Source organism: Alosa sapidissima, chromosome 1, assembly GCF_018492685.1.
Source record: "Alosa sapidissima isolate fAloSap1 chromosome 1, fAloSap1.pri, whole genome shotgun sequence".
Classification (NCBI taxonomy): domain Eukaryota; kingdom Metazoa; phylum Chordata; class Actinopteri; order Clupeiformes; family Clupeidae; genus Alosa; species Alosa sapidissima.
Window position 1 is genome coordinate 48,053,128 of NC_055957.1, and position 27,999 is coordinate 48,081,126.

Genomic DNA, 27,999 nt, shown 5'->3' on the forward strand with positions numbered 1-27,999 from the left:
AGAGACTGGTGTCTTATTTTCCCCTTTGATTAAATGCCCTGGATGTTTTAATGGAGCCATCCTTGGAGGCTGGCCAGGCGCACTCTTTGCCTGAAAATGTCAGAGGATATTTAATGACCACCACGGTTAGGAACTTTAATCCACAAGAGAGCATTTTCTGTGGTACAATGCACTCTTGGTCGGCCTGAAATATTCAATTCAATTTTGTCAAGAGAAAGGTCCAAATCCCTCTGTAAGACCACCAGCTGACGCACGGAAAGGTCACCTCGATGGGTGAAATGCAATCTGCAAATGAATTCTCCAACGTTGAAATGACTGTAAACTTTAACAAGAAATCCCAGGTATTGATTTGAATATGGAAGCTGAGGAGGTAATGTACTGCATTACAGAAGCCTTTACAGGCACTCTGCAAAAGACCCGTACAATTTCACACACACACACACACACACACATGCACACGCACACACACACACACACACAGGTATGCTCTAAGTCACAAGCGTCTGTACACACTCATCCAGATGGAAACCATATCAGTTGTTCCTCTGTGGACACGAGTGTTGTAGGCAGTAAGGATGCCATGAAAGAGGTTGTTTTAGGGTAAGGCCTTTCATAGCAAGTCTCCACAGAGGAGTGCTTAAGATATCTATATGCTGGCTATTTTCTCCCCCGCTGTCGCCATTTCCCTGGTTCTCCAGCTCTCCAGCCCACTCAGGAATATAATACAGAGAGTGGTTCTCTGTTCACAGCCTTTTCCACTGTCTGTGACTACACTTGATGTGTAACTGCTGTTATAGAACATGAGTACAATTCTGGCATTGTTCCGATGAAACCTCCTCATTTCCATAAATGACATGCACTCTGGCCTATACAGCAATGTTTGCATTCTACTCACAGTAGTCACACACACACACACATACTCTAACACACAGACTTTCCATTACTACAAAAACAAATATGAAGGAATGCAGGCTTGACACACACAGAGGCCCAGTGGTAAGGTGAGCTCGCTCTGCTATATGTCCGCAATAATGCAATTATACACTGTTTCCGCTTTCCCTAAACACTGCTATCCAGTAACATAACAGTTTGTCCTCAAGAACACCTTTTTCACTTTAAAGTGGGGTTCTACTAATGGTGACTTTTCAACGAAAGCATAAACATATCTCACGCATTGTTGGTAAAGTTTACATGGGAAAAAACGTTTTTTATTATTATTATTTTTGCTTTATTTATTTATTTATTTATTGGTGCTGGATGCTATTTGTAATTCTGCAGATTGATGACTTTAATAACCACAGAATTCATTGAGGTGATAAACATCAACAGTTTGAGTAGCCCCGCGATCAGAATTCAAGAGCAATATCTTCTTTGATGGTATTTGAAGATGGACATGAAACAATGCGAAATAACTATGGGGACATCAACATCAACATCAAAAGAAAACGAGTGATCGCAATCTGATAAGGTCCTGTGGGGCTTGTGGAGGCATTGAAACCCAGTGTGTGAGGCATTCATTTGTCATACCCTCGATCATGTCATCTCTCGACGGCACTTAAAACTCGCCAAATGAGCGCTATTTGTTTTATTTATTTCGGTGACGTGCATTGGGGTGTGTGGAGTACAACACAGGAGTCTCAGGACACATTTGAGTTTAACTGACAGGAACGCTTTCGAGAACAACCTTGCTCGGTATTAAAACAACTCCCTCAGCCTCAAATTGAGAACACATTTGCTGATGCATGACCCCCTAGACGGGACCCTATCTGATTGTTCTGGGAGTCAAAGTGACAGCTCTCTTCCTCCGCACTCTCCCTCTCCTCCACTTCCATCCAACTCTGTAGCTACAGCACATTACATACACAACCGTTACTTTGATGTGGCCACAAGCCTAGTAAACGAGACTGCAAACTGTGATTCCAGCTCCCCTGCTGAGAAAATGGCTGTAATCAGTAAGCACATAAAACACACAACATTGTCGTGATGCAAAAGCGACGACTATGTCAGCAGTTCATATCCCACAGTTAATTCAATGTGAGCCGGGCCTGCAGGTGATAATTACATAGAAAAGGAACAGAACAGGTTGTTTTTCCCAACCACAATGAGCCAATATATATGCATAATGCCACACAAAGCTTTATGACGAGACGATAAGAGTTTCATTAGTCGCTGTATTGTCTTGCATTGGCAGCCGACAACTTTGAATGTTTGGCTAGCGAAGTGCAGACTGGAACAGCACTCCATAACTGACTTGCTGGCATTTGGGTTTCAACACGCCGTGGCTGCAGGTGGGGTTGGGAGGGTTGAATGGACCAGGTGTAGTGGCGTGTCTTGTGCTGTGGCGCAGACACAGGGCCGCAGGGCTTGTTTGTGTTGGCCTGCCCCACAGAGTGCGTGGGCATGGGGCGAACTTGCAAATGAGCTTTGAATTACTCATGCTGGGCATTGCGCTGAACTAGATAGATGGTTGCATCAGTGTCACGTCTGTAATGACTGTTTGTTTGTTTGTAGGAAGGACCTTTAATAAGCCTTTTTTTGGGGTGGAGAAACTATTCTTTTTGCAATGCCTTCATGAGTTCCAGTTCTGTTCATAAAGATAACACGCATGTAATTATTGATTCAGCTTTTGATGAGATTACATCAACCACCCAGGAATTAATACCCCCCTAATGATTTGTACCAGACTTCACATTTTCCTTGGGAGTTACAAGAGTCTTTTCATTTTCTTTTTTTTCCAAACAACAAATCCCAGGGCTCTCTCGTCTCTGCTTTCTATTTTCAGTACCTCAGATAGGCCTACTGTTAGGGCAAATAAACTCAACAAACACCATTTAGCCCACATGCACCATCTGGTGTCTCCATTTAACGGCAGAGTGGCCAGTGTGGATCCAACCAAGGTGAAACATGTCTCAATAGACTATTATAGGGATTTTCAAAGTTGTGCCAAGTAGAATTATTTTCTCAAAGCTGCACAGCGGTTGCTTTGACTGTCCTGCTCTGTAGATGATGGAAGGCAATGTCAAATGATTTGATATTGCCAACAAATTGAGGTTTTACAAAGCATTAAAGTGGATGTACCGAATATTTGGTTCCAGTCAAGTGCAGGATAGCCAAAACAAAATACAACCCCTCCACAAACACACCCACGCACATAATAAAAACACTGTTTCGAATTCAGAATTTGCAAACCAGAAAAAATTCTCACATTTATTTGACATCAAACAAGAGTTGGATTTTACATCAGCTTCTGACAATGGGGTTTTACAAAATGATTGAAATGAGTATCAACAGTGCTGATGCAAATCACACTTTCTTTCCAGCACATTTCCTTTCATTTTCCTCAATCCATCACTCTTAATAAATTATTTAACGTTTTTGATCGTATCAACACAAGATATTTGAATCTTGACTATTACTGTCAAGTATTTTACAGTAAATAAATTACATAATAACCCAATTCACTCCAAATTTGTGCAAGGCGTTGCTATCTTTTGTTTGAAATGGTACATGAAACATTGGCAAAAACACATTTCTTTTAAAAAACCGTCAAAACCCATGTTCCATGGAAGCTAAAACACTGCTCATGTGTGTATGGACTTATGAGTCTCCTTTTTTTCTCCATGTTTTAAAGGTACTACAATGAATGAAGTGTATGAAGAATAAACAGGTTTTTTAACATGATGTGCAACCTCTTCACAATAATCTCTTTCACTGACATCTCGCACTTAACGGTTGCCATAATTGTTTTGCTTGGTTTTCTTTTCATCTTTTTTTTTTACACTTGTGGTACAGCAAAATATATCTTCTTTAGCTGTTCTTTGTACAGTTGAATGTGCAATAGAGAAAATATAAGGCCTGAGTCTGAAGTAGTGGTTCTTTATAATCTCTTCTTTTCAGTCTTCAGTTTTTTTGAGGGGTGGCCCTTGCTCTAGAGTCGGGGGTATCTGAAGGCTCCGGAGTCAGTAGGGTTCTCCCGCTTGGAAAAGACTCAGGACAGTATCGGAGCTCCAAGACGTTGGCATGGTTTCATTATATCATACAAAAAAGCATTGGGTGAGGATGGCGCCAGGCTTATCATGGACACCTCGTTCTCTCACACACATACACACACGCCATTCTGTGCATTTTACCACCCCAGGAGTCCAACAGAACAGTTAAAAATACACAGATGGTATGTTTTTCTTCCTTCTTTTTGTAAAAAACAAACAAAAAACCGAGTGTTTGTATGTGTGTGTGCGTGTGTTTGTGTTTGTTGAGTTAGCAGTAAAAATGTCATTTCACTTTGCCTCCTCCTACATGTGGCTCACTTTTCCTGCCTGGTGGCCTGCGAATCAGATCAAAGGATCGAGGGAGTAGGAAAGAGCACGAGAGAGAGAGAGAGAGAGAGAGAGAGAGAGAGCAAATGAAATGAGATAGGGAGGGGTGGGTGGGCAAAAGTGGCAAAGCGTCTCTTGGACCGCTACCCCCCGTGAGCTCAGAGGCTGGTGATCAGCTGCATTTGTCCGTCCTTGGGGGGCTCGCCGTCTACGGGCAGTGGTGGCGGCGGCGGGCAGTCCTCGGGGTCCCCGGGCCCGATGCAGCCCTCGCTGGTGCCCCGCCGGCTGATGTGGTAGTAGGAGAGCGAGGGCGGTCCGTCGCCCAGGTCGGGCATGCTCTTGTGGCAGAGCTCCTCGGCCTCGCTGCGCGTGGACGAGGAGGGCGAGAGCTCGTCGTCCTCGTCCTCGTCGGCCGCGTACGGCGAGGGCGAGTCCCGCAGGTTGGGCATGCTGGTGTACAGGGAGTCTCTGTTGTTGGGCGAGGGCGAGCCCTTGTCCTGGGCCGCCAGCGACGTCTCCGCCGTGATGCCGTCCACGTCGTCTGACCGCTCGTCCTCGTCGTCGTCGCCGTCGTCGCCGGGCTGGCGGCGCGGGGCCCGCCGTTGTGCACGCTGGGCACTGTAGAGCAGCGAGTGAGTCCGCTGGGGCAGCAACGGGGCCTCGAGGGCCTGCCGGTGGTGCGGGTGCAGCAGCAGCTCCAGTGGAGGGTGGTGCGAAGGAGGAGGCCCACCGGCCACTGGATATGCCGTCGCCGTCAGCGGGGAGGAGGCGTCCACCCCGTCCGCATCGCCGTCGTCTACCACGATGGCGTCGTCCTCGCTGCCGCTGCCCGCTCCGCACCGGCTGCTCGTCCGCACCCCGGCCTCGACGCTCAGCCACGTCTGGGGCGGCGCTCCCCCTCCGGCTAGCCGGCCGCGCTCGCGGTCCTTGTCAGCGCGGGGGTCGGGCTCGCCGTGGCAGGGCCTGGACGCTCCGCGCGGACGCAGGTTGTTGTGCACCAGCTCGGAGATGATCATCTTCTCGAAGGCGGCGTCGTCCAGGCCCAGCGTGCAGTCGGCGGTGCAGCGCACCACGGCCGCCGGGTCCTCGTACTCCTCGTCGCGCAGCGAGTAGCTGTTGTTGAAGTTACCGTTGAGGGGCAGCGTGTCCATGGCGCTCACGTCCCTGCTGTTGGTCAGGGACTGCTGACCTGTGGTGTGGGAGGGACGGAGAGGAGAGGAGTCAGTTTGGACACATTCTGCCATGGCAACACATCAGAGAGAAAACAACCAGCACACCCACCCAACCTCTTTAATACTGTTCAGGACATTAACCAGCACAATAGCCGAGAGCCAGCATCTTGGCGTGGTGAATGTGAGAATCACTGGTGAGGGGAAGCAAACAAATTGCATGGTGACTAAATGTGAAGTTTGTTTTTGTCGCACTGAATGCTAATGTAGCCATTTGTGTCCACAGGAACCAACCCACATTTTAAGTTAAGGTTTTGGATTGTCCTTCACAATATTAAAAACAAGCAATGATTAACACAAACACACATGTACACACACACACACACACGCACAAACACACACAAGCACACTAATACGTGCACACAGCATGTGGCCAAATGTAGGAGCAAGCGTTTGTACCTCAAATCACTAGGCGCGCGCACACACACAAACACACACACACACACACACACACACACACACACACACACACACACACACATTCACACATTTAAAAATGAAACCACCAACCAACCAACCAACTCAAAATATGAAAAGAAAAAATGTCTCTATGTCCACATGGAAATCATAGGTGTGAATGGGGAATGTGTTGGACGAGCAGCCACATGGCAGACAACAGCCCACAGCGGTACATACACACACACACACACACACACGCAGGCAGGCAGGCAGGCAGGCAGGCAGATAGGCAGGCAGGCAGGGTGCAGCCCAACTCACTTTGCCACCATTCACATCAAGTGTGTCTGCTCAGGCCATCAGGCCTGAGGACTGCCGAGGCGCAAAAGAAAAGTGAAACAGTAACTGTCGTTTTTTTAATTGCAGCATGACAAAGGAGTGATCAGATCACCAATTTAAAGAGACACACAAAATCAATTAAATAATAATAATTAAGACTAATAAATAATAATAAATAATAAAAAACAAGAAAAAAAGAGACAAACAAAAACGGTCCTGCCTGAATTCAGACCATCCATTCATATTTGGCCCGTGTGACTTCCCAGACTCCCAAATACCCCACTGTGGTGTCAAAGACTGGATTTGGTGTGCCATTTAGTGGCACCTCCACCAGTGAATATGCACTAACCCATCTTAAAAAATAAATAAATAAAATGAAAATAGCATAAAGCCACAGAAGCAGAAAAGCACTGACACCAGGACAATAGCAATGTCAAAACTCTTCTGAAACTGTTCCATTCAATATTTACGCCCCAAATACCAAGTGATTCATAGCAGCCTTGGCGACATGCTCTACGCTGTAGCGTATGCATTCTATAAGATTATATGACTCAGTTGGCAAGCAGTCTGAGTTTCTAAACCTGTCCTCCACGACATGTCTGTCCCTGATTGGTAGAGTGATGAAGCTCATTGGAGATCATTCAGACTTTAACCGTAAGCCCCCCCCCCTCCCTCTGAGAAATGATGGAGCAAATTGGCAGGATGGCTGAATTCAGGATGTGGCAAGTGTAAGGGGACCAGCAGCAAGCAATCACAGCTCTCTCTCCAGTCATGTGTCTCCAGCTAGCTCTTCTCATCTGGTCTGATGAGCGTGGCACGTGCTCCACTGTTTCGCCTTGCACCATCCCTTTTATTTGACTTCAAATTCCCCCCCAAGGTCTATGGGGTCTGCACACAGGCATATTTGAAATAATTGGTCTGAACACTCTGATAAGCCTGTGACTGTAATGTTTCGAGCCTCCACAAAATTGATGTGCCCACCCCCCCCCCCCCCCCCCCCCCATCCTAGATGTCTCACGGATAGGCTAATAAGGGGCTCGGAATGAAACGCAGAGCACACTAATCCAAGCATTATGGTACATTTTCCAGCTAGGGCCACTTATTAGTGCTCCTCAAATAGGCCTTTGTGTACGGGGATTGACACCATTAATGAAGAATAAAGAAAGCTCAACAGAGAGAGAGAGGGACAGAGAGAGAGAGGGACAGAGAGAGAGAGGGACAGAGAGAGAGAGGGACAGAGAGAGAGAGAGAAATAAGGGCAGATGAAAATCGAGGGAAAAGGAGCGATGAAATGGCGAGGGGAGTTGTGACCAATGAGTGGTCCAGTTCGTTCACGACAAAGGGTGATTTGCTATTTTTATGGTCAAAAGGCGAGGGACTAAAATGGAGAGAAAGAAGGAGGGAGGGAAGGAGGGAGAGAGAGAGAGTGGGAAAAAAATGCTGCTCTCCTGTAACATGCCGTCAGTGAGATAAGGAAAAGTCTCTTTTGTAGACAGAGAATGGAAAGTAAAAAACAGACATCAAAGGCTTTCTTTTCGTAAGGAGAAAAAAAAGCAAGGGAGGGTGGGGAGGGAGGGACAGGAAAGAAAGAGAAGGGGTTGAGTGGGGCGGGGGTGGGAGAGACACCATGAAATTGTGCCATTGCAGAGATTATTTGCATTTGCTTGAGCATCAAACAACCGCGCTTGTTTTATTACTATCCAGACAGGTTTTGTTCTTGAGGCGGCAGGGGCTACAATAGGCGCGAGAGGCTCTGGACTGCTGCTGCACGGCAGATGTTAAAGAGCCTGCATCATGGCTGGCTACTTGGAGGCCATCGATTGTGAGAATGTGCTTAAGATGGACACACTGTCCTTGCTCTAGTCTTTGTGCTACACTCACCCCTCACCTGGATCTGTTCTTTTACTTGATTTGAGCAAAAGTGTTGATGCATGTGCATCCCTAGTGAAATACACAGCCTTGGGTAAGGCTGAATAGACACGGCTATTCACATCTCTCCTCTCAACTACCCCCCCCCCCCCATCTCTTTCTCGCTGTCTTTCATTCTTGCCTCCACCACTCTCTATTTTTCTGTCTCGTTTGCCTCCTTCTCAGGAGTTCTTGGTGAAAAACTGCGGCCTTCCGTTTCACATGCTCTCATTCTCCAGTTGCCTTGTGAAGTTAAACTCTCCTCCACTCGCTTCTCTCTCACTCTCCCAATGGGCCTTGTTGTTCAATCGCAAACTCCTGACATCATTTGGCTTTAAGGAATAACAACAACAAAAAGGGCCATCACATTTGTTGGGGGCACAGTTGCAAAATCTAGAAGGAAAAAAAAAAAACTAAAAACAAAAAGAAAAATGGCGCTAGTCTCATCCTGCTCCATAAGTGGATTCCCTTTGTGTTCAGAGGCAACTTAAGCCCTCCAAGATTGCCTGCCGTGCACCCCTCACTGAGCTTTTGAGGATTACTATTAATTTCGTTTATGTCACTGATAGTGTTGTAAGGGAGAATGCGCCGTGGCTGCACATCTCCTTCTGTAATCTCTTCTGTAATTATGTCAAGAGGATGCTATCGGCTCCCCTCCTGCTGAACACTCCTGTTCACTCTTGGCAACAGGGCTCCCTGCTCTCTGTGTGTCAGTAATGATGCCTCGGCTTTACGCCGTTAGTTATTTCCTCCGCCGTGTGTTTGAACGAGCAAAGGTACCACTGAGCTTTCCCTCTCTAGCGTTGGGATGATGAATGTGACTGACAGCTGGAGGTGGCTTAGTGCTTCTGTTTGTCTCTCTCTCTCTCTGTGAGTGTGAATATTTTCTTTTGTGCTTGTGTGTGAATGTTTTCTTTTGTGTTTGTCTGTGTGTGTGTGTGTGTGTGTGTGTGTGTGTGTGTGTGTGTGTGTATCCTGTACACACAAATTATTTTTGTCATAATTGCTCTACTACACACACTGTGACATTAAATGCCTGATTTTTTGATACACAAAACATGTTTTAAGACATATTTCAGGTGAGTGTAATTTTTTAAGTCTCGCTTATTGAGGTGGGTAGTGTGCAGCGGTATACACCTGACTGGTAGGAAAACTGCCCCGTGGATACATAAACTCTGATTCCCTATCTCCTTGTGTAGCATTTTCACAAACACATATTCCTGAGGTTCCTTCAGAGTGCTGATTAGTTCACTGTCAATCGACGGGGCGTGAGGAAACGGAAATGTATGCAGATGCGGCACACTATTTGCTCCGTTCCTCTTCAAAGGTCTGTTTGCCATCTAAATGCAAAGACCCCGCGTTCAGGAACGAGATGCCATTTAAAAATGCATGCGGAGACGGCGGCGTCAGAAGAACACCGCAGCCGCATTGTCATCTGTCAGCTCCCGGCACAAACGATACCTGCTCTATGACTCCTCTGAATTTCCCTTCCCTTTTATTCTGTTTCTCTCTCTCTCTCTCTCTCTCTCTCTCTCTCTCTGTACCGCTCTGGTAGAGGGTGCAATGCAGCCCACACGGCTGCTGCCTGTGATATAACATCTCAGAGGAAGAGAACATGGAGAGATGGCTGAATGCAAAAACTGTTTCCTCCTGTTTGCTTTGACGAGGAGGAGAACGAGGTAGGGATGGGGATGGGGAGGGGGGGAGAAAGTGGAGCAGAGACGACACAAACAGCATTCCAATTGTGTGCCGTTGCATCTGTTTCTTGGTGTTCGTCGACAAGCGGCAAGTGAAATAAATAGCCAGCCACGCCTGCCTGGTTATTGTTGTAGCAATTCTCATTACGGACTAGGCAGGGCGGGTGAATATCACAGTGCACGCACAAAAAGGGAATGTGAGACAATGAGGTGCACGGCACTTAAAAAAAGGCGGGTTGTTTTATTATTGATGCTGATTACTCCGTAAGTGCTCCAATTTGTGTAAGTACCTCGCAACATCCACTAAAAAAACAAAAAAACACTTTTTGTTCAGCTAAACTCTGTATCCTCCGTCTCCAAACTTCCTGTGTGCCTTGGGGTGAGATGTCAGTGGGGAGGAAGCCAAGTAATTGGCTGGACGAATCTTAGCAGGAGCAAATTAATTTGGCGCTGGACTGAAAATCCAGACAAATCTTTTTGGAATGAAGCGTGAGTGAGAGGGAATAAAGTGAAATCAAAAATGGCTTAAAACTTCTAATGCTGAGAAACAACAATTAAAACACCAACTCCCCAACCCCACAACCTCAACCCCAACTGTTTGCAGTTATTTCAAGACATGCATGTTTCCCACTAACCCACCCACTTCACACACACACACACACACACACACACACACACACACACACACAGTAACACAATAGAGCATAAAAGAGGAGGGCATAGTGCACCTGGAGAATGAAAGGCTGGGGGCGAGGGTGTGTTGCACACGATGGTTTCAGCGAGGAGGTTGTTATAGGGGTTGTTAGTGTCGTGAGGTCGGAGGAGGGGGTTAGTTAGAAGATAGTTGCCAGTCATCCCTGTGACGAGAGGAGCAGAGGACAGATAGAGAGAGAGAGAGGAGAGGAGGAGAGAGAGGGACAGGCAGCAGCAGAAGAAAAGGCACATTTCACATAAGCCGCAGACATAATGAGAGGAAAAAAAGACTACCTCGCCATCCTACTCATCTCTTCAAATGGGATTAAGTCAAGCTTTTTTTTGCCACGACCGTTTTAATTATAAAGTAGGATTACATTTGATCTTTCACAAACAAAAAAGATGGGTTTTCTCATCCCAACTTTGATGATTGTAATTACGACAGGAAAAACATAACCAATACATATTTGGGGGTAATTATTGTGGTAAGCTTCATTTTCTGTTTGTGTACATCACAAAACTTGGGAAGAATATGTAATTCGACAAACAACTCATCAAACATTTCTAAGCACAGATGTAAGGAAACTCGCCCACTGCTGTGGGTTGGCTATTGTAGATATCCACTTTAGAAGAATTTTTAATTGTCAAGCATATCTGTCCCATATTTATTTATATACTTAGAAGCTATTATGTTTAATCTGATTATTTTTGAATTGATTAAAAACATCCTTGAGGTCAACCACGAGAAACAGCGCAGTTTGGAACACAGACTATTTCCTTCCATTGAAAAAAAAAGGCACATTGGTAAATTGCAGGGAGTAGGGTCCCAGCAGGTTCCTGAATAAATTTCTTTAAGATAAAGTCATGAAAAGTATACCATCAGCGTAGTTTTGATTACATTCCAACGAGTGTGAAGAGAAACAGCCATTCGGACTCATACTCAAAAACAAGTCTGACCTTCAATTTCCCACAGGCACAGAACTGTGTTCCACAAAACAAAACAAGTGTGAGCCCCCAAATTCACTTCCCCTGCTCTCGTCCACAAAAGTAATCTCAATACGATCTTAGAGATTCTCTGCCTCAAAGCAAACGCCTATATCAAGATGCACTCTGTCTACGGGCACTGAGTGTGCAGTGGAAGTTTGGATAGTGGGTGCTAAGAGCATATTTAAAGGAAGAAGGGGGCTGAAAACTTTAGTGAGGCATCTTCCCAAATTACTACTAACTTCAAGAAGGAAAAAACAAGTAACTGAGACACAACACACATGGCTGCGGCCACCACTGTGCTCTGGATGGCCAAGTTTTTCCAAAGTAACTTTGGCTGCGAAAGCGCGGCGCAGAGCATGCTCTCCCGCCTGCCAGGGTCGTGCTGAGTTTAATATCATCATCTCATCAGCCACACTCTGACTCCTGCTAAATAATAGATCAAAACGTTTTTCCCCCCAAAGCAGACAAGTAGCTGTTGGGACTGGGAGGGAAGACTAAAGAAATAATGCAAATGTTGCAGAATGAGTCTTTCATTGCAGACAAGTATAGACTGGATCATGTCAGGTGAGTTATCTTCTCTTCAATTATGGGATTGGGAACTCTTAACAGAACTTCCGTAGGGATGTTACAAGAACATTTGAAATATTCATCAAAAAAAAAAAAAAAAAAAAAAAAAAAAACGAAAAGACTCCCCAATTACCCAATATCCAGGCACTGCTTATCCCCTGTAACCAGGCACTAGTCGGATAAGCTCTCCATAACCTCTATTTTTTGCTGTTATCAGAACAGCAGAACAGAGGGGTTTCATCACAGCAGATGTGTCGAAAACCACCGTCAGAAGTCAAGGGCACAAAACAAAAGTGTTGGAAAGGGTCGGCTGTTGCCTGTGGTGGTGTATCGACTGAATCGGCTGTGTGTTTTGTGAGACAGCCATGGAGCGCCGGGGTGGGGGTTGGGCCTTGTAGAAAGCAGGGCAGAGTGTTGGGGGGCCGGGGGTGCACTTACCTTGGTTAAGTGTTGAGGTGCTGTTGATGTCTCCCGAGATGAAGGAGGACTCTGACTGCTTCCTCACAGTGTCGTTCCACATCCGCCGGATACGGCTCTGTTTCAACCACAATCACACACACACACACACACACACACACACACACACACACACACACACACACACACACACACACACACACACACACACACAGGTGTGAGAGCCCTTCTCATCTTCCCGTTTATACTCTATATTGTATTATCTGCGTGTATATTTCTCACTCCTCTAACTACCACTACCCCCCCCCCCCCCCCCCCCACACACACACACACACAACCCCAACCCCAGCCTGCAGGGACCTGCACCATGAGGGATAAATGGATCCATTTGTCAGCTGCTGGTGAGAAGCACTTGTTTGTTGAGTTGTTGTGTTGAGTAAGTTGCTGTGTCAGTCAGTGTCAGCGGTCATACCTGCGTGGCAGAGGAGTAGCGGGCGGTGGAGCGGGACGTGGACGCCTTCCCCGAGCCGTGAGTGCTCTCCGAGGGCAGGCCGCCGCAGCATTGGGACTGGCGGAAACACTTGCTGTACTCTTTCCGCACCTGGTGGAATCACAGAGCGCCCAGCGAGGGCAGCGTGAATCAGCGACAGTCGTCTGACTGGGGGCTCCAGCCGAGCCATCATTAAAACGTTAGCACAGCGTGAGAGAAAAACTGATGAGACGCATGACGAGAGTGTCCAAAAAAATCACTATTTTCTTGTGCCATGTGTCAAAATAGCCTTGTTTTTAGTGCCAAGATGTTTGTTTGTGGCTTTTGGTTTCTGGATAGGGGAATTCTTGTTTTTTGTTTGAGGAGCAAATGTCTTTCATGTGACATTCTTTTAAATTACCCCTCTCTGTTGATGGCAAGACAGCCTGAAATCACTATAGCGCATGAGAGACAGCACAAAACCAAAGAAGAAACTAAAAAACACCAATTAAAGAGGCTTTTTGATGACGGCATGCTCATAAATTGCAGATTGCCTCCAGAAGCAAAAAGCCGCTACCACTATCAGAATGGCTAATCACAAAAGATTCAGACTAAAGGCAAGGCTTCATGTAATTGCGACTTCATTTAATTAGACACATAATTACAATGCTAAATAAAAAAATAAATAAATAAAAAAACAGGAACTCAACAGTTATTGCTTCAGTAGACTGAATCAAAACAAGTTAAGTCAACAAAACTCAACCATCATTAGCGGTATAGCCGCTCTCCCCACCATGACTGTGCTTACTTTCTTTTGAAGGAGGCAGTGGAAGATGAAGATGAACATGCCCTGCAGAGTGTTGAAGATGGTGAAGAGGTACGCCATGACCACGGATGACTCATTGAGGAAGAACAGGCCAAAGGACCACGTCAGTCCCAGCAGACAGAGCAGTGCAAATGCCCCCAACACCCAGGACCTGTCACACACATGAGTACAAATCACAGCTGCTGTAATAACGTCACTATACAAATACATAGCACAAAGTGCCCCCTCTCCACTCAAGCACATAAAAATGAGCCCCAATAAATAAGGATGGATGGGAATTTTAGCCACGATGGATAATGGGGAAATCGGACGACAATGTCCCAAGAGTTGTTGCTGTGGTTATGTCCGGGTGTTTTATGGAGGTTCGCCCAGGGTGGGCTAAGAGAGAGAGGGAGGAGAGAGAGAGAGAGAGAGAGAGAGAGAGAGCAAATGCGGCACATTTTCCACTGGAGATTCCAGGAACACCTCCAGCAGATCGGGTGACCCCCGTGCTCGGCCGGGCTGACAGCAGTCAGGCACTGATCCACAGCGTCGGGACGGCAGAGAGGTTTTTTTTTCGCTCCCTCTCCGTCCAATGGTCTCCTATTTCTCTGCCTGGATGTTTGACCGAAGTTACGGGCATGTGTCCCACAAAAGTGTTTCATTTTTCAACCCCCCCCCCAACACTACCATGTGCTGGGGGTTTCAGTGTTGGTGCCAAGATGGACCAGAAGCATCTGGTAAGATTAAGTTGTCCTTCTAGCATGTAATTGTAGTGGAACAACTCAATTAGTGTGCGACAATAACTTGGGCGCGCTGGACTAAGGGTTAATGGGTTCTGTAATAACATGCCTGGGCTCTCTAATGGCTGCTTCCCTTCTGCTTAGCCTCAGTCTGACCCACTGCCCCGACATCTCACCCCAACGCCCATCCAAATAATACACCAAATTACAACCATCTCCGTTTGGGTATTACTGAAATTACACATGCATGGTGGACGGGGTGGGGGTGCATTCACATTTACATTTATATTCCGTGATTGTGATAATTATACCCAAGTTGATCTAAATGTGTGGGTGTACATCTGTTATTTTGTGCAGCTTTATTTTGTAAGCAAAATTAAAATATGTGTGAGAAAAAAACAAAACAAATCAGAAATGGCTTATGGTCCCTGCTGGGATAGTCTATTAAAAGCTGCAATAAAAGCAAATGGTTTATAAAACAATCGACGATAAAAAACACATTATTATGATATTATTCCTACATCTAACTTCATAAATCTCAATAAAACAACAAAGCTGGTAAATTACCCATATTTGTGTCCCTGGCTCTACAGTACATTTCTCTTAGACTGTAAATAAAATGGTGTAAGCAGACACCATGGCTATTCCTCAGTGTGGGTGACATGTCTTACCTTATACTCTCCAAGCGACTGGAATCTGGTTTCATTGAAGTCGAATGCTTCACCATCTTGTACATGGTCACAACCAGGAAGATGAGATTGAGCTGTCCAAACAACAATATCAAGGTTACAGGAGTAGACCACAGTGTCTCAATGTACAACCGCCCAGACACAGACACTCCAATGTCTTCTAATGTGAGCTGGACAGAAATGCACCCTTGGAAAAAGAGGCCCTGCCCTAGATTAGAGTGCTCTACATTTAGTGACTTATTAACGGACAATTAGCAACCAATTAACACTTATTAAGCAATTACGCAATCGTGGGCAGGCACCGAGTGATAGGATATCCCACTGTTTTGGACTAGGTAGGTCTTTGTGGGGTTTTTCACTATTCGCTTCTTGCCAGTCCTCTCTCTCTCTCTCTCTCTCTCTCTCTCTCTCCCCCCCTCCCCTCTCGGTCTCCCCTGTTGAATCAGCCACCGTCGACCACATTTCATTCCCCGATGCCAAAACCCCCGCTTCACAAAGCCCCTCGGGAGAACACAGCGCCTGCTTTCGCCTGCTCTCAGCTGCTATTGAAATCAGGAGCGCGGCCGGCGCCTCTGCAGACCGGGGGCTGATGAACAGCGCAGCATGGCCACAGGGGGCTCCATCACCGGACGCCCACTACCAGGAGCCAAGCCACCAGCCACCCCCCCCCCACCCCACCCCCCACCGGACGCCCACTACCAGGAGACAAGCCACCAGCCGCCCCCCCTCTGCCCCCTCCCCCAGCCTCACCCTCACTGGGCCCTGCCACCCCCAGCCACGCTCACAGCCGGCAGCCGTGCCGGAGCCCCACCAACGCAAACCGAGACAAAGCAGCTCCGGAAGTATAAAAACGAGATAGAGGAGAGAGCTGCAGGAGACTGCCAGAACATTGTGGGGAGAGAGGGTAGGGGCACACACACACACACACACACACACACACACACACACACACACACACACATACACACATACACACACATACACACACACACACACACACAGAGACCCATACACACTGACTGAGAGAGAGAGCATGAGAATAATAAAAAGAAGTGTGCAATGGAAGGCAAGGATGACAGGGGGAGGTAGGGAGAGAAAGAAAGAGAGGTGGAAGAGGGAGGTATGGTAAAAAAGAAAAGGGGGGAAAGGAGAAAACATACAAAATGAGTGCACTAGAGAGAGAGGGGGCGGGGGCAAAAAGAATTGAGGAAAAAGGGCAGTGAGAACAGGGGAGGGAGGCCGTATGGAGCCAAGCAAGACAGCAACATATTTAAACTGCGCCGAAAAAATGTTTCCATGAATTCTGAAGTCTGTCTGGAAGCACTGGGAGGTCGTTCCACTTCCCTGGAGGTGTGTGTGTGTGTGTGGGGGGGGGGGATTTACTTCAACTTGGCACTCAACCATCTACCCCCCACCCCACCCCTAAGAAGGCCCCTAAATAAATACAATAGAAAAAAAAAATCAATATCCTGAATTAAATGTTATTACAAGGCTTTCGCCATAATCTTCCTTCCATCTCATTCAAAGTGCAGCCAAAAGACAATAGCTAAAACAACAAATACATATTAATAGAGGATACTTCCAGACGAGAGACCAGCGACTCACTGGGGTCATCAGAAATAATACCGATGTGGCTAAAGTTAGAAAAAGCAGCGCTGCTTGATCTAGTAGGTCAAACAACCCTCTCAGCTCTTTAACATTTCTACAACACTAAACAGGACGTGAGCTCGAGGTCAATAAATCTGGATACCACAAAATCAATCATGGACCTAGTGCCCAATGATTAGGATCAATTCACTTAGTACTAACTAGAATTGTTCTGGCCATTTAAGCTCAGGGTTTTTTTTTCTTCTTCTTAAAGAGGGTTGATCATAAAAACCTTACTATGCTGTCTGCTTGCCCACTACATTACACTATAAGGAAATAAGCAGCTGTGAAAAACATAGCATAACTTTTTATTGCAGTTCCCTTTACAGTTCACTGTGTATTCAGCACAACTTTACGGCAACAGAGGCACTATGTAGAACCCGGGGGGAGGGGGGGGGGGTAGACAGACAGAGAGAAAAAGAGACAGAGAAAGACAGAAAGAGACACAGGAAAAAAGAGATGTTCAGAGATAGGAGACTGGGGAGAGAACAAAAGAAAGGCTTGAAGAGAGCTGAGAGATGGGGGAGAGAGGGAGAAGGAGGAGGAGAAAAAAAGAGAGAGACAGAGAATGTGCGCGCCAAAGTGAGTGGGAGAGAGAGAGAGAGAGAGAGAGAGAGAGAGCAAGAGCTTTTAGATCACAGATTACAACCCTGTTGAGTTTTGTCTCCTAGCCACCAGGGCCGATTTACGTCTGCATGAGTCGAGTGGCTGGAAATGCATTTAACGCAGCCTGGAGTGATGACACAGATCTGATGAGACAGGCGGGCGCACGGGCAGCCAGGCACCACAGCAGAGAGTCCGGCGAACTCACCATGCCCTTGCTCCGTGCCTGTCCAGTGGGGCCTCAAGTGGACCCCGTCCACACACACACCCAAATCAAGCCAACCATCAGCACCACCCCCATCACCCAACCCCCTGCTCACTCAGACATATGCCTCACCTTCCAGAAATAGTGCCTCGTGAAAAACACACACACTGCACACCAACACCTTACTCAGGGACTTGGACCAGGGGCTTATGCATATTGACTTGGGTGTGTGTGAGTTTGTAATCTGAGTTTACAAAGGTGTCACCACAGAAGTATATAGGGCCTGACACATAAGGGAGTGTACCTAAGTGAGTGCGTGTGCGTCTGCACTTTGTCGTCGTGGAGGGAATGAAGTGCAGCGAGAGCGTGGACGCTTCACGCTGGCGGCGGCCTAATGGGATTGGACACGGCCGGCGGCGTGGGCCAGACCGCTGGTGAATGGCTTCAGGCTTCAGGATGCGGTAATGCCCGTCGATACCGCCCACTCATTACACCAGCACTCATCCATTTCTCCTCCTCGTCTTCTTCTCCCTCTTCTTCTTTCTCCTACCCCAGCTGAAAGGATGACCTTCATGCCTGAGACTCTCTCTTTTTCTCCACCCTCCATCCCCCCGTCTCTCTCTCTTTCTCTTCTGCCTGCTCCGACCTCCCCCTCATCCCCCTCCTCCTCCTCCTCCTCCTCCTCCTCCTCTGGTCCCCCTGGAGAGGCAGCCACAGTCGGCACACTCCACGCTCAGCCCTGATGGCCTTGCTGCCTCTTCTGCCTGGCCGGGAGCATTTCATACCTGAATGCCTGACAGAGACACACTCCGGCTGCCACCACTCCACCCCACCCCACTCCTCTCCCCCTGCTGCCCCCCCCTCCCCCAACCCTCTCATGTCCAAGCAGCAGGCTACACTCCTTAACAACTGATCAAGTCATTGTAGAAGACTCAGGCTACTTCCACACTATTCTATTTTCATTGCAAAATGACATTTAAAAACGAATACAATCTCAGTCCAGACGCACGTTTGCAATTCCGGAGCCAAAATGGTATTTTGTCCACACTGGACCCCTGAAATGTGGATCACATGACCATTCGCACAAATCACATGACTATTCATGAATTTAATTTGATTAAATTGAATCTAATGACTTTATTAAGAATTGAACTGCACTACAGATGCTACCAAAGACAGGAAGGCGTACATCCCATGCTGGCAGGCTAGTAGTGGAAGTCAAAGTGAGTCATGGATAGTTGAAGGTGATACGACTCACTTTGAGGCTTCTTTGAGCGCATGACCTTTATCACATTGTATATTATATACAAGGAATTCAGGGGAAAAAAGATCAGACTGATGAGATCCAATCAGGAAGGGAAGAAAGATTTCTACGTCATCATTTTCATGTTTGCGAATTTCCCACATTTAAATGCAAAGCCGGAGTTTTCAAATGAAAATGAGGCCGACAGGGTTTTCAAATCGCTCCGTTCCAGGAGCTCGACAACACCGAAGTAGTAGCATAGATACGAGGCACAAACATAACAAAAGTGTTTCGGATTGAAATGAATCCTGAATAGTGTAGACATGGCCTCAATACAACCTCCTCCCACTCCTGGCCCCTTCAAATACATTTGAAACCACATACATTAACACAGACATGCACAGAAATATGGGTACATATAAGGGTGGACACACGCACACACACACACACACACACACACACACACACACACACACACACAGATACAGACAAGAACACACTTTTTCCAAAAAAGGCATGACTCACCATAATGATAAATGCTACTGGTCCGATGAAGCTCCAGATGAAGTGGTTATCCACTCTCAGCCAGCAGCTGAAACACGAGCAGAGGCAGCAGTCAGACGCGATCCCTAACACCACACGCTCTCCCTAACACCACACGCTCTCCCTAACACCACACGCTCTCCCTAACACCACACGCGATCCCTAACACCAGACGCTCTCCCTCCACTACGGCCGTCATTTAGGGCTAGGCCTGCCGCAAGTGATTTGCTGGTGTGGGGGCAGCTACCATACAGCACAATGGCCCACTGTGCCCTCTTTAATAAGAGTGGACAAAGAAACAAGCCTTGCGGGGCAACGGGAAGCTGATAAATAGCACTTCAATCACACCACGATTGCAACGTGCAACGTGCTATGTGCGCTGTGTGTATCTTTTGGTGTGAACGCAACTGACGCGTGACATTTTCAGGAGCTGCTAGGGAACTGGTGCGAGAGAGCACTTTAAAAGGCCTGATGCTGCTTCAGCAGTGGGTGAGTGCTACTGTCAAGACATGTGCTCAAATGAACAAGTCATCACACACTTCAGGCCGAGCTCTGCTAATATTAGTCTCAACATGGCAAGCTGCTTATCAAACTGTGCCTCCGAAACTACACGGCTGTAATAAATGGTTGATGACACTGAAACACCTGGATATCCACGCCGACTAGACTTAAATTGGATTCATTACATGCAAATAGAAATGTATCAAGGACTTGTTTGGGAAGAATAATGTGTGCTAGCTCAAGAGCGGCAAGGGGGACCATGTCATGGTGGAAAGCCTGGACCAAGGCCTCCCCCCTTGGTTGTGGGGGTTGAAGCAACAAGCTGAAACCACTGGCCTCAATCCCATGCAGTGCAAATCATCAAGTCAGACTGTTAAATTAAATACAGCCATTTGCTCTGAGCTTTCTCATTCCTCCCCGCACCGTGACGGAGTGTAAATTTGCCAGAAGGCAGCTGTGGGTGGGTTTGAGTTGTGGGGAAGGGGGGGGGGGGGGGGGTCTGCTCTGTGATGTTGCTCTCATTAGGGCGCATTTGTTTTGGGGGGCTTCTGACAGACAAGCAAGCTCCATGGCAGCTAGCTGTAATGATAATCTAAGAAAGAGAACACAGGAAAGAGACCAAAAAAAAATGGTGAGGGTCACTTACGCCCGCTTGGTGCCATAGCTCCTGTAGTCGATGGCTGCCGAGATCCCGACCACGATGGCGGGGAAGAGGTAGCCGGAGACATAGTAGTATTTCCTGCGGGAGTACTCGCTCTCAAACACCTCGACCAGCATGAGGTACAGCTGAACACCCTCCAGACACATCCAGGCAAATGCCGCCAGGAAGAAGAAGTGAAGAACTCCAGCGATTACGGAGCACACAATCTACAGAGGAACATCGAGATTAAGACAAGGACAGAGAGAGAGAGAGAGAGAGAGAGAGAGAGAGAGAGAGAGAGAGAGAGAGAGAGAGGGAGAGAAAGAGAGAGAGAGACAGTGTGATGGTGGGGGAGGGGAAGTGAGAGGAAAAATAAGAGAACAAAAGACTGTGAGTGCTTTTTTTCCAGATCAAGGTCTATGCTGTTCACAACATCCAGTGGTGTACAATCCATGCCAAACACAGCATCATTATACGGGAGAATGGTCACAATACAATGCACTGCAGCGAGCTTCTCTTTGGGAATGTGCATTGTTCTGCGAATCAATGAATCTGCCCGCTGCAGTCTTCATCAACACAAGTGCAGCGCAGTTGTCCAAGAAAGCCCCCGGGTATGCTCTCAGTGTTCGAACCAATTAATTACTTCAATAAGTCAATTAAAATCTTGTGACCAATACAAACATACGCACAAACCCTTGTGGTATAATTTAGAGATTATACATCCATGTTACACTCACTGCTGTTCTCTCTCTCCCTCTCCTTCTCTCTCAAAATCTGTCTCTTCGCTCTCTGAATATCAAGAGCTTTAACTACCAAATATATTATGCAAATGCAACCTTTCATACAGAATTTAAAACTGTTATACCTTTGCTTGATTAGTTTTTAGTTATTTGCTCTGCAGCATTTGAGAGACAAAAAAAATAATAAAGCAATATTTGTTATCTTAACATTGGCTGCTACTGCCAGCTTATTGTGAGACTGCAGGTGCCAGCCTTTTCACTAAATCAACTAATTTACTACAGAAATGTAAATGTGATTCCAATCCACAAACAGACACCAAGTTATTTTATTATATTAATGGTAACACTTTACGGTAAGGGTACATGAATTATCATGAATTCATGACTTATGCATTACTTCATTCCTTTATATCTTATGAATCATCGGGAATTGACATGAGTTCATAGTCTCTCATTCATGACCTCATGCATAAACAACACATCAACTAAAACATTAGGTACGATGGGTACATCATTATGATTTATGATTTATTAAGCATGATCATCATGATTACATGAATGTAAGGTTAATTGCTCATGAGTTCATCATGTTTGTGGCCCCTCAACTAAAGTGTTAACAATGGCATGTGTTCAGAGAACTGCACAAGTTGTGCTTAAATCAGAATTTGAGCAGCGATGACCACATTTTTGGCAGAAAAAGAAATCATCATGATCATTCTTAAAAAATCATAAATCATATTGATGTGCCCACCATACTTAATGCTTTAGTTTATGTGTTGTTCATGTATGAGGTCACAAATGACATAATATGAACTCTTGTAAATTTCTGATGATTCATGAGATATTAAGGAATTAAGTAATACATAAATCATGAATTAATTAATGCATGAATTCATGATAATTCATGTACCCTTACCTTATAGTGTTACCTATATCTGTAAATATATAATATTGATGTTTCATTTTATCATTGCATTCTCTGTGCATTTTTAGACTGTTTTTTTTCACTGGTTTGCTCCTGGTTCTGGCCAATCAACCCTTTAGTGTTTCAGGGCAGCTGTACGGATGACCTGTGCAGAAAGCCTGGGAAGGTCTCTCACCTTGGGCTCGGTCATGTTGATCCCCACGAGGAAGAGCAGCTCGGCGATGAAGAGGTTGATGCACAGGTTCTTGTGGATGGTGTTGCGGTCGCTCTGCAGGCCACGGAAGAAGCAGAAGGTGAAGATGCTAATGGCCAGGCAGACCAGCGACACGGCGATGCCCATCCGCGTGATGACCGTCAGCAGGAGTTCATGGACACTTCCCTCGCGCTGGGAGGAGAGAAGAGGAAAAGATGAAAAAAAGACAAGAAGAAAAGAAAAACAGAAAGCACAGGCACAGGGGCACGGGGGCACACACAGGGGCACTCACGGGGGCACAGGCACGGGGCACACACAGGGGCACAGGCACAGGGGCACTCACAGGGGCACTCACAGGGGCACTCACAGGGGCACTCACAGGGGCACTCACAGGGGCACTCACGGGGGCACAGGCACGGGGCACACACAGGGGCACAGGCACAGGGGCACAGGCACAGGGGCACTCACAGGGGCTTACGCGCAACGGCGAGGGGCTACAGCGGAAACGTGAGGGCTTTTAGCGAGGAGCACTCAAGGACCCCACTGCTGGTAATGCAAAAGATCTTCCCTGACATTTCCAACTGCCCAGCAGCCACATGCAACGGAGCTCTTAGAGACACTCAGAGGGTTACGCTATTGTGAACTTTTCATTCAGTTAGCTAGTGACCACTGGGGTCAGCGCTAGGGTTTGGCCTATCAGGAAGCTGCTTTTCAGGAGGTGAGCTGGAGGTGGTGGTAAATGTAGGGGAGGAGGAAGAAGGGAGGAGGGGGTTAGTGGATAGGGTTTGAGGGTCATGAGGTTCGGGTTTGTAATTACGTTTCCCACAAACTCCTGCTTCCACATTGATTATGGTGTAACTGCTGGCCGCACATGATATTCATCATGTAATTGGATGGTAATTGAATTGCACTCGGAAATGTGTCCTCCCCACCTTGCGTGGAGTCGGCATGCAAATTGGAGCTAATAACGCACATTCCACACAGGCTGTGGAGGGGAGACATGTGTGCCCCGGGCCATTAGTCATGGACCATAGGTAGGACGCAATTTATTTTTCCCCCGCCAATGGCCAAAACTTGCCCTATCTCCACCCGGCATCTTCTGGGCTGAAGTTGGTGCAATTGCTGCAGGGCCCTTCAAGTGGTAACAACAACAACAACAACATCCTTCGGCCTCCTCGAGAGCTGGGTTAACCCACAGCTTGCAGCCCTCCCACCCCACCATCACCAGAAACACCACATGCCACACGCATGCACTCCCCTTTTCCCTCAAAACAAACCCACCTCTCACTGACATTTTAATCACTGGCTGCAGATGATGGCTTCCTTTGCTAGAATGTGCCCATGCATTTAGGAACACCAGCCTGTGTGTAATGAAATGGTGTGTGTACACCAGTCGGTGTGTGTGTGTGTGTGTCTGTGTGTGTGCCTTTCTCTCTCTCTCTCTCTCTCTCTCTCTCTCTCTCTCTCTCTCTCTTTCTGTGTGTGTGTGTGTGTGCGCGCGCGCCTGTACCTCTGTGTATGTTTCTGCATAAATGTGTGTGTGTACCTGTACCTCTGTGTGTGTTTCTGTATAAATGTGTGTGTGTGTGTGTGTGTGTGTGCGTGTGTGTGCCCGTGCCCATATCTCTGTGTGTTTCCGTATGCATGTGTGTGTCTGTGTCCTTATCTTTGTTTGCTCAGGCTGGCCACTCACCACGTGCCCACGGTGTGCCATGAGGATGGCGAAGTTGGTCAGGTGACTGCACGAGCAGGTGGTGTGCGTCTTGTTGGTGTCCAGCAGCTTGCAGCCCTGAGTGGACCAGTAGCCCATCATGCTCCTCTCCGAGTAGTTCCAGAACGAGCAGTTGGGGTTAAAATAATGCTCGGTCTGAAAACGAAAGCATGAAAATAACCAGAGGCACAAGTGAGAGAGCGAAGGCGAGAAAAAAAAAATTCCATTTCGGCGGATTCTGGGGATTACACTGATTGGCAGTCGCGGCCTATCAAATGGGTGCCCAGCGTGAGATGAAGAGCTTTGGTTTTGGGTACACACTGAACTCGGGCTTTCATTCAGCTGGGTACACACAGGACCACAGGAACTCCACTGAGGCAACCTTGGGTGGCTCTTTTTAACTCAGAGGGCTCCAACAGCACGGGTAAACAGGCCACGCGCTCCGACATCTAGCACTTTTTAACACCCAGCCTTGGGAATTAACAGTGGAAAATTGTCCTCTTTCATACCTCTCTCTCTCTAACACAGACTCTCTCTTCTTTTCTCTTTCTCTCTCTCTCCCTCTCTCTCACTCACACACACACACACACACACACACACATTCACACACACACACACACACACACACACACACACACACACACACACACACACACACACTCTTCTGTCTTTCTATCATTTTCTCATTGCCGTTCCACTCCGGACTCACGTCGAGGTGCTCCAGGGTGAAGATGATGGGGTCAGTCACGAACACGCGGCTGGACTCCTTATTGATGGAGGCGGACAGGATGTGGGAGTTGACCACCAGCGTGAGGTTGTGTCCCCATTGCTCCCCGCCCAGCTTCATGGTGGCGTTCTCCACGGTGAGGAAGTGGCCCAGGTGCTTATAAAGGACAAAAACCAGTTTGGCGATTCCTGTGCGAACAATAGAGAAGCCAGAGCATTACTTAGATGTCCTATTCTTTGTGCTAAAAAAGCACACACATTGTAGACAACACCTCTAGGTGTGGCATAATAGCATTGGAGACCATACCACAGAATACCACAAAGAATGTGTACTGTATATATGGAATGTGTAATGACTTGAGAGACATTGACGATGGACACCAGACAAACACCTATTATTTCCTGTCTGGTGTGACCCTACTGTCATCAAGTTTAAACATGCAGAACGTGTCACCCCAGTGACTCAGTGAGGAGATGCCTGACAGGTATTCATATCAAGCCATCCACCGCTGATGTACGGGTGCCTTGGTTCACGTCTAGTGTCCATCCACCGCTGATGTACGGGTGCCTTGGTTCACGTCTAGTGTCCATCCACTGCTGATGTACTCACCGTTTTTGCTGTTGAGCTTGACGGTGTTGGCGCTCAGCTGAATGGTGGCACCCCCTTTACTGGTCTGGGGGAAACGGAAGTCCTGCACCTGGCCATCTGTACTCAGCACATATACATCCAGCACTGTGGGACCAGAGGAGGGCGAGGAGTTGAGAAGAATAGAAGAGGAGAGGAGAGAGGAGGAGAGAGGAGGAGAGAAAATAAGAGAGGTGGATATTAGTGAAGGCCCCAAATGGCAGCCTCGCCACACTGGTTAGGCGAGAGATATGAGATGACATTTTCAAAGTCCAATAGTGTGGCCAAGCTGCGCAAATATACCTCCAAAGGGCTTCGGCGACAGCATTCATTTCCAACCACAGAACAATGCAGTTACTGAACTGCAGCATGTATAATGGAGAGCGCTTGGACTTTGAATGCATGCACAAATCCCTACCCGGCACGGCTCACAATGCTGCGGATGGTCTGGTTTAAACCGCCTCAGTATTTCAGCGGCCGTGCAGCAACATTTCTTTTTTTCCCCTTTTGAACATGTATCAGCGCTGTTACAGTTTATCTGGTGTGGACTCCTAATGAGGAGTTACAGCCACACTACCTAATCTGGACTCACTTTTTATTCAGCCCTGTGTGTGTGTGTGTGTGTGTGTGTGTGTGTGTGTATGCTCAAACAGCACAGCTTCCTGCTTTCAAGAGAGGAGCCGACAGTGGAGAATACGCACACACACACACACACACACACACACACACATACATACACACACACACACACACACAAATACATACAGAACCTGGCACAGCATGAATGTCAAATATTTCTGGGATCAAAAATATCACTGGGCTTTTTACTGGGCTCGTCCCCTTGTGCGGCTCAGATAAGTCAGGGGCACTGGCTAGGGCTGATCTGGCCTGGGCAGACTGAAAGCTGAGCAGCCCGGTTACTGCCCCGCCCGGCCGCCTGCTGCCCTCTCCACGAGCACCGCCGCCGCCACCACTGCCCGCTACCTCACCGGCCCTGCCGCCTTTGATGTGTGAAATTACCGGGAGGGTCAGGGGGACACACACGCCAGCCCACTCGGTGCTCCCTAAACCCCCTGCCCCCCACAACCTCCACCCAAATCCCCCCATCTCTCCACGCTCTCCCTCTCTCAGACTTCTCACGGCACGGACCAGGATTGGACCGAAGCACACCTTTCTCTCTTCCTCCAGTCTCACATTTACGCTTTCTCTCTCTCAGGCTTTCTTCCTTCCTCCACCTCTCTCTATCTCCGACGGCCTCTCTCTTCCCTCTCTACTCCCAGTCCAGTGAGACTGCTTTGAGGTACTGGTCTGCGACGAGTGAAACTATGTTAATTTGCATGCAGAGATCTTTTCTTCTTCTCCTATTTTTTTAAGTGTTCGCCCCGCTCCTGTGCCGTGCTCCAGGGCACAATCTGTCTCGCAGCCTTAAGCCTTAAAGCCAGCTGGTGCGAGACCATATAGTTAGCCCTGCTTATGCCTCCGCACAGACAGGGAGTGTATGAGAAGCAGCAAGAGAGAGAGAGAGAGAGAGAGAGAGAGCAAGAGAGAGAGAGAGAGATGTAGAGAAAGAAAGAGGGTGAAAAGAAACAGTAGCACTCATAAGTGAAACAAGAGAGAGAGAGTGAAGAAGAAAGAGAGGGAGAGGGAGAATGTACCACTTGGATAGGCCAAAACTGCTTCTTCATTAAGAATCACTGTACAAAGCATTGAGGAGAAGAACTGCAGTGTCTTATGAATAAATTCCACAAAGACTAAAGAAACGGACTATGAATAACCTGCCACGCATGATACACTGTGTAAACACTGCACTGCTACTTTCCTGACTGCCCTTATTTGCTGAAAAGGATTTTTTTTTTCATTATCAAGTGACCTTGTGATTAAAGGGAGGTTAAATAAATAAATAACGGGGCAGTCAGTTCAGCTTTTCTCCTTTTAAGTCAAATATCCTGGCTGTGTGTGATATTATCTGCTACAGGAGGGTTTCACTAGACTTACATCAAATGGCCTATGTAAGAAGCATATGGTTGTGCTTTGCAGAGAGAGTATGCAGCTACCCGCGGGACTGCCGAGGTTAAGTGCTGATAATAACACGGCAGGCCAGTCTGGGGGACCCTGGCAGCGTATTTAAGGGGGCCGAGGACATTTTCAAATCTTGTAATTTAAAATCAAATCTGGAAAACGTATTCAGAGACTGTGTCGCCGCTCTGCCTGTTACACCCCCCCCCCCCCCGCAAAAAATAAAGAAGGAAAAATTCAAAACAGAACACAGGCCAAAGTCAAGGGACTGGAAAGTCACCGGGATGTGATTACCATGGCAACACAGGAGAGAGTGTAGGGAAATGACAGTTGACTGCACAAAGCTGACTTATATGAATGGGATCACATTACTAATATACTCCCTGCTCAAAAGCCAGTATTGGTTTCCTGGTGTACAGCAAGAAA

The 27,999-nt window shown here is 47.2% G+C and overlaps 1 protein-coding gene across 10 annotated transcripts in view; it reads right to left on the bottom strand.

Moving 5' to 3' along the window:
* Positions 1 to 3,598: 3,598 nt before the first annotated feature.
* LOC121711523 (adhesion G protein-coupled receptor L2-like) overlaps positions 3,599 to 27,999 on the bottom strand; it is an 85,723-nt gene continuing 61,322 nt past the window's right edge. For 5 of the 10 annotated variants that reach the window (XM_042095221.1, XM_042095202.1, XM_042095212.1 and 2 more), the window contains 12 exons: positions 25,543 to 25,665; positions 24,916 to 25,121; positions 24,189 to 24,362; positions 22,478 to 22,687; positions 20,644 to 20,864; positions 19,479 to 19,545; positions 15,238 to 15,329; positions 13,827 to 13,995; positions 13,022 to 13,150; positions 12,571 to 12,667; positions 10,614 to 10,742; positions 3,599 to 5,505 (listed from right to left, as the gene is read on the bottom strand). In XM_042095221.1, coding sequence (XP_041951155.1) covers positions 4,475 to 5,505; positions 10,614 to 10,742; positions 12,571 to 12,667; positions 13,022 to 13,150; positions 13,827 to 13,995; positions 15,238 to 15,329; positions 19,479 to 19,545; positions 20,644 to 20,864; positions 22,478 to 22,687; positions 24,189 to 24,362; positions 24,916 to 25,121; positions 25,543 to 25,665 — 2,648 coding nt within the window. In that variant the 3' untranslated portion in view covers positions 3,599 to 4,474. Of the gene's footprint in view, positions 5,506 to 6,262; positions 6,314 to 10,613; positions 10,743 to 12,570; positions 12,668 to 13,021; positions 13,151 to 13,826; positions 13,996 to 15,237; positions 15,330 to 19,478; positions 19,546 to 20,643; positions 20,865 to 22,477; positions 22,688 to 24,188; positions 24,363 to 24,915; positions 25,122 to 25,542; positions 25,666 to 27,999 lie in introns of all 10 variants that reach the window. The other 5 variants (XM_042095248.1, XM_042095266.1, XM_042095240.1 and 2 more) reach the window with 2 other exon arrangements.